Consider the following 7191-nt stretch of genomic DNA (forward strand, 5'->3'; position numbering starts at 1 on the left):
CCCTTAAGGAATCTAATTAATGATCTCCTAAGGTAAGTTCTTATGCTATATTGGTAACGGTTGCCACATCCTCTGGAAAAAAATTATTATATATATATATATATATATATATATATATATATGATACAGAATGGGACAAGAACAGAAAACATCCAGATAGACGATACAAAGAAAACACGGACATATCATTCGGAGTTTTCTCTCTTCAGTCGAGATCCAGATTATCTTTGCAATTTCAGCTGGTTATTCTCGATATCGCTCCATTGCTCCAATCTGGCCAGCTCCAAGGAAAAACTAAACCAGGAGCATTAGATTCCTTGGAAGAAAGCAGCAAATGTATACAGAAACAAGGACGGAAAGAAAAAAAATGAATATATATATATATAGCAATTTCTGTCTGTCTGTTACCAACTTAGTGCCTAAATCACCAAACCAATATTCACGAAACTTTGCATACATGTGACACTAAAATCCAGTTCAATAATCGGTTAATTGGATTTCAATAAAAATCTATAATGTTCCCCTGGGGCATTGGGTGAATTATATGATAAAATGAGAAGGTTGCAAAAAAATATAAATCTGAGGTAGTAAGAGAGAGGGTGACATATCAGTGAAGGCGAGAACAGCGGTGAGAATGGGATGATAATGTTAATAAAGTTGTCATATACACACGATGCTGCATACATACTTTTGTAAATACATAGATACAACACACACATAATAGAGAAAGGTAGGTGTGATGAATACGCAGCTTTAAGGAGAGAGGGGGTAGGTGGCTTTTTCTGCTGTCCATCACAAAGAAAGACTCACACACATACATACGTGCATACATACATATGTCTACTATACACCACTTTAAACTTGTGATTACCTGTTTGTACATTTGTAAATGTGTGTGTGTGTGTGACATCCTATAACTCTCTGTCTCTCTACTTTTGTAGGGTCTGCCCTATTGTAGTCACATAAAGTGAGATTTTAAAATTATGTCAAAATTTTCAAATTGAGTATATTGAAATAATTTTCCATGTTAAATCTGATTTTATTATTTATTTGTTCCTAACATTCAGCTGAATTATAGGTGAATTGGATTTCAATAAAAATCTATAATGGGCCACCTAGGGAGGAGGTCTGTGGCACATGTTTACAAATCAGCTATGACACGTGATGATACCAGCAACAATATGTAGACTATTTGTCAATGTATTTGTAAATCCATCTATCTATCTAACTTATTTTACTCAGATGCATATTCATTTGTTAAAATAATATAGGGTCATTCCTTATTCACCCACTAATCATATTAATAGCTTGTAATACCTAATTTTAGCAATAAATTATTACCATAAAGGTTGATAAAATATTTAATGGCTTAATTACACCTAACTGATTCTAAAATTTATATACTGACATAGGATTGGGGATAGGAATGGGAGCGGAAATAAAACGAGGACTGAACAGGGAATGGGATAGGAAATGAAGACATGAAACAGTGTAATAGGAATGGGAACTGGATATAACCTCTAGTTTTCCAAGTATTACTGGGTAATTCAGCTAGTGTATATATATATATATATATATATATATATATATATATATATATCATCATCATCATCGTTTAACGTCTGCTTTCCATGCTAGCATGGGTTGGACGATTTGACTGAGGACTGGTGAACCAGATGGCTACACCAGGCTCCAATCTGATTAGGCAGAGTTTCTACAGCTGTATGCCCTTCCTAATGCCAACCACTCAGAGAGTGTAGTGGGTGCTTTTACGTGCCACCGGCACGAAGGCCAGTCAGGAGGTACTGGCAACGGCCACGCTCAAAATGGTGTATTTTACGTGCCACCTGCACAGGAGCCAGTCCAGCGGTACTGGCAACGAACTCACTTGAATGTCTTTTTATGTGCCAATGACAAAACGGATAGCTTCTAAAGAAGGCACAAATATATATTTAGGTGTTGCTACAGCTGTAATGAGCCAACCATAATTAGTGACATATTCATTACAACTTATAAAAATATTACAAGTTGAAAACAAAAGATAGGGAAATTAAAACTGACGCTACATAACATACTATACTATATGACACTATAATTTAGAAAAGGAAAGAAAATCACTTCAATATACCAATCTGTTACAATTTAATATTCTATGTATAGACACACATTACCCAACAACAGCAAGAGCAACAACATATATCTACTCCTTAAAGGTTCACATCAGTAAAAACACAAACCAAAGAGTGAACCTCAATGCATTTGATTGACCCACAAGAAATAGTTGCAAAATCAGCCTCAAACACACATTAAATAATGTAGTCCATATCTGGAAAAAGTTGGGATGGTCACAGCTGTAACATGTTCAATAATAAACCTGCTTGATTTGAGATGACCAGCAGATAAATAACAGTAACAAAACCAACAACTATAATGATGATCATCATAACTGCACTGATGATGATGATGACAATAATGATTATGATATTAATGCTGATGGAATCTGGGAGTGAAAAAAACAACTACTGACCTTTATTAACATTGGTGAATGGTCCTTCCAGCTCCATGACACAGTTGGCTAACTCTGGTCCACGGAATGTTGGATGTAACTGGAACGTGCTACCAAGTGAAGGTTCACTTTCCAAAGCTGTCCACCAGTCTCCAGGATAAGCACTACCTGCAAATAACAGAAAAGGAAAAAATAATGGGATGGACTTTTTTGGTAGGAGGGATTAATAATATATTTTTGATAGTAGCAAACCTAAAGAAATTATCTAGATGATTTGCATTTTTGCACCACTTTTAAACATCCTAGTAAGTTAGAAATGGTTTGCATTGAATTGTTGCTCTTGCTGTTGTTGGGTAATGTCTATCAAAAATACCATTCTATTTAGAAGCAATTAGCACAGAAATAGATGATCTTTATTGTGGAAAAAATACTGACTTCAGATTTTAGAAACTTAAATACAGGGTTTCAGTTTTTAAATTAAAAAAATTTATTCATAGTGATGTGGTTGTTCCACTGAAAACTCTGAGAAATTTCAGAGAAATTCTGCTTGGATAGTATTTCAGTCTACCTCTTTCTTATAAAAAGTGAGAACAAGTATGATAATGTACTCCTAGATATATTATGATTAAAAAAATGAATTGTCACAGCTGGAATGTCATTGATCATAAATCCACTTAAACAGGACTCATTTGGAGCTACAACAAAATCACACACATTCTTTCTAATGTAACACTCCAGATGGCCTATTACAGCACTTCTATACACCTAGGTAAACTGTGGCATGCAAATTAGGGGTTCTAATCAATAGACATTTAATCCAATAGATGTTTTTTTACTTCTACAGACTTCCCTGATGTAAAAATATCAATGTAATTTCTGAGGAAATATTTACCAACAGACTCCAAACCAGATTCTGGAGAATCATCATCTTCACTGGTATCATTCAGAAGATCTCTGTTTAGTTTTGGAAGTTTGCTTTCTAATTCACGTTTGGCTCTGAGAAGGTTCTGAATTTCACTTTCTTTTGTCTCACGAAAAATCTGGAAGAAACATATATTTTAGGGAGTTAATTCAAATATTTCTTATTCTAAATGTCAAAAAGGGTTTTCTTAAGAGTGATTTGGCTGTTACACTGAATAGACAGAACAGCTTGAAACAATCTCCTTTCTAGGTTTGCATGAATTAGCATCTCCACCAGTGCCATTGTCTCATAATTTCAGTATAACTCTTTACTTTCCATTCTTCTCATCAGTTCTACCAGCATTTCTGCCAACCAGTCACCTCCCTTTTTCTCCATTATTTTTTCCATCTTTTTCTTTTACATTTTCAAACCTATTTAATCAGCTATATCAGGAAATATTTCATCCCCTATCCATGAAGGGCTCTCTGTGAAAAGCTAGAATTCACATCTTTCCCACAGTATACAAAAATTATTAATATCTGTGAGCTTTATGAATTGATCTGTAAATATAAATAGCTTTTAGTTTCGTATAATTTTGGTATTTATAAGAATTAAATGATAAATGAAAATACAGATGCAATGTTTTAAAAATACTTCTTTGAGGCATTTATTTTATTGTTTTTATATACATTTGTCCCTGAGGGCATAGGTGGTGTTATTTTCTCTTTATCTGCCATCACAAGTTTGTCTTGAGATGTATTGGAAATAATCTTGATATATATATATATATATATATATATATATATATATCATTCAGTTGAGATTTTGCATTCAGTTATACTGCAGACACTTGGACAACATTTCATTTTACTTAACAATATACTATCTCAAGACAGTTATCTCTCATTCACTTAAAACTATTATCTACATTATTCTCGGGGTACCATGAGAGTGCTATTAATGCTTACACTCTACAAACTTAACCAGTTGTAATTTGTTTTCTCCGTGTAGTTGGTTCAAATGTCTTTTGTATCTGAATATCGTTCCTGCTACTCATTCATTAGCATACTGGTACTGTCACCAGGCTTTAATAAAATTAAATGAATGAAGCAAGAGTTAGCACAGTCATGAGAGCAAAGGATAAAATACCTAGTGGTATTTGTTCCTGCTCTCTTTGCTCTGAGTTCAAGGCCTGTCAGGGTCCAATGTGGGGGAATGGTGGGATTGCTAAAGTATCAGACAAGACACTTTGTGATATTTGTTCTATATTTTTGGTTTCTGAGTTAATATGAAGTAGATTGAATCCTATGCCTGGTTTAATACTGCCAAGTTGTCTTTGGGTACCAACAATGCAGATCTTGTGTTGCAAGTATTTGGGCCAGGTTTCCAGTTTGAGAATTACTTACTCTTTTCCCCGCTACAGTTTTATAGATTTGTAACAAATAGCCATGGTCACTGCCTCTTCTTTCTGACTAAACAGTAAAAAAAATATAGTAGCTAAGAGAAATACGACATACTTTGAAGTAAGGCTTCAAATCCTTATCGTGTGGTCAGCAGTCTAGCAGCCTAAACTTATATGATATTGGACAATATACAAAAGGTGCCGCAAGCATGGAGAGCCTAAAGTGTACTCTAACATAATGTAGTGAGCTAAAAATAATTTTCAATGCCAGTGTCACATAACTGGCACCTGTGATGGTGACACGTAAAAAGCACCCTTCAAATGTTGGGCCTCACAGAGGTAATGATAAGTGACCAAGGCCTTTGGCGATATGCTGTGCTTGAGAAAACTCATTAAGCCAAGTAAAATCATAGTTGTGGCTGGTGCCAGTGTCATGTAAAAAGCAGCCATCACACTCTTGGAACAGCTGTTGTTAGGAAGGGCATCCAGCTGTAGAAACCATGCCAAATCAGATTGGAACCTGGTGCTACCCTCCAGTTTACCAGTTTCAGTCAAACTGTCTAACCCACACTAGCATGGAAAGCAGACGCTAAATGATGATGATGATGAGTAAGGAAAAGAATCATTAGCATTAATTATAATATTTGCAAAGAGGTACAAAGTATGATTTTCTAGATTATTTTTGTATCAGTAATTTCTTTTAAAAGCTGGCTGCCCCACTCTAGAGACAAACAAAATATTTTCAATGAAAGGCTTAGGTGTTTTCCTTAAGTAAATGTTCATTTTTCTAAAAATGGAATTCATTGCTAGTCTTTTGTTGAACATCATATTTACAATTGCACCAAACAAAACTGATGTACACAACAGCAACTAATATATTTGTACTTGGATCTACTAAAACATATTAAGAATAAATATGCAAATTATTGTTTCAGATCTTACTGTACAAAGTGTAAATGGTGATGCTTTATTGGTTGGCAGATATAAACACTGATCAGCAAACAGTTTGTTCACTGAAATTATAAACAAAGTTAGGGACCAGTTTAGGCTCCAAAGTCCAGGTGCTTCTGACTGACATCTTGAAACACCAGTGTCCTAAAACCCTTGAAATGAGTGTGTTATGAAAACATTGTGAGGATCTTTCTGAATTGACAGGTGCCACTTGTTTTCTGAACAAAACACTTTCAAACTTGGGATACTGGTAGAATGTGTCATATAAAACATCTTTTTCTCTTAGCCTTCTTAACAAAAATTTCTATATTGCAAGTTATTTCATGTTAAAGTTGTCATATTTCTGTAATTTCAACCAATCACTGACGTCTATTCAGCTGAATACAGTTACTGCTGTTTTTGTAAACAATAAATTTTGCCGGTGTCAAGATCGTTATTCCCTAGTAAGGGTTAGGGTTTTAGAGTTAGGGTTAGGGGGTTAAGGTTAGGGTTATGAGTTAGGGTTAGTGTTATGAGTTAGGTTATGGCAAAAATAATCATAACCCTAACCATAACTCTAAAACCCGAACTCTAACCCTAAAACCCTAAAGCTAAAACTAGTACAAACGCACGAACGATGTTATAAATAACAGTACCGCCGATAGTTGTTGTTGACAAACAATGGCACTAATTTTATTCAAGGGAAAAGATCCCATTACACCGCACAACGTTTTGTTTACAATCCATAGCAGTAATTGTTTTCACCTCAATAGACGTCAGTGATTGGTTGAAATTACCGAAATATGACAATTTTTTACATGAAATAACTTCGAATACAAAAATTTTTATTTGTTCTATAAAAACAAAATATACAAGTATACGAAGTTTGAAAGTGTTTCGGTACCAAAAACACTACATAAAACATAGATAAAAAGTGGCGCCCGTCAATTCAGAAAGATCCCATTGTGATTTTGAAAGAGGGTAGTGTTTCTCCTGTGATGTATACAACAGCGATGAGAAGATTTGCCTGAATTGACCAAAATCAGTAAAGAATAAATATGCGATTTACCATTTCAGATCTTGCAGTACATTGCAAATTATTTATATCCATACATATATATATATAATACAAAGAATATATATACATGTATACACACATATATGTACATACTTACATCTACATGTGTATATACATGCATATCAGGGTACAGGACGTTAGAACAATAAACTACAGACAACGGAACGAACACATAGGAAAACGGAAAGCCCCTTGGAATATCCCTTCATCAGCTGTCTCTATTCTATCCAGACGTTTCGAAGACCAGACAGGACGTACTCTAGAATAGTCTCTTCCTGAGTAGTGGATCAACCAACTACACAGAGGATTCCAAGGTGGCAAACACAAACCAAGACAGGAAAAAATGGACAGTGAAAACAACATTCAAAAGCCGT

The 7191-nt window shown here is 34.7% G+C and overlaps 1 protein-coding gene across 1 annotated transcript in view; it reads right to left on the reverse strand.

The window, feature by feature from the left end:
- The window catches only part of LOC106876833 (nephrocystin-3), a 96142-nt gene that overhangs the window by 79808 nt on the left and 9143 nt on the right, over nucleotides 1-7191 (reverse strand). The window contains exons 4-5 of the mRNA XM_014925551.2: nucleotides 3399-3546; nucleotides 2528-2674 (exon numbers count right to left, since the gene is read on the reverse strand). Of these exons, the coding sequence (XP_014781037.1) occupies nucleotides 2528-2674; nucleotides 3399-3546 (295 nt within the window). The remainder of the gene's footprint in view (nucleotides 1-2527; nucleotides 2675-3398; nucleotides 3547-7191) is intronic.

The sequence above is a fragment of the Octopus bimaculoides genome, chromosome 1 (assembly GCF_001194135.2).
Source record: "Octopus bimaculoides isolate UCB-OBI-ISO-001 chromosome 1, ASM119413v2, whole genome shotgun sequence".
Taxonomy (NCBI): Eukaryota; Metazoa; Mollusca; class Cephalopoda; order Octopoda; family Octopodidae; genus Octopus; species Octopus bimaculoides.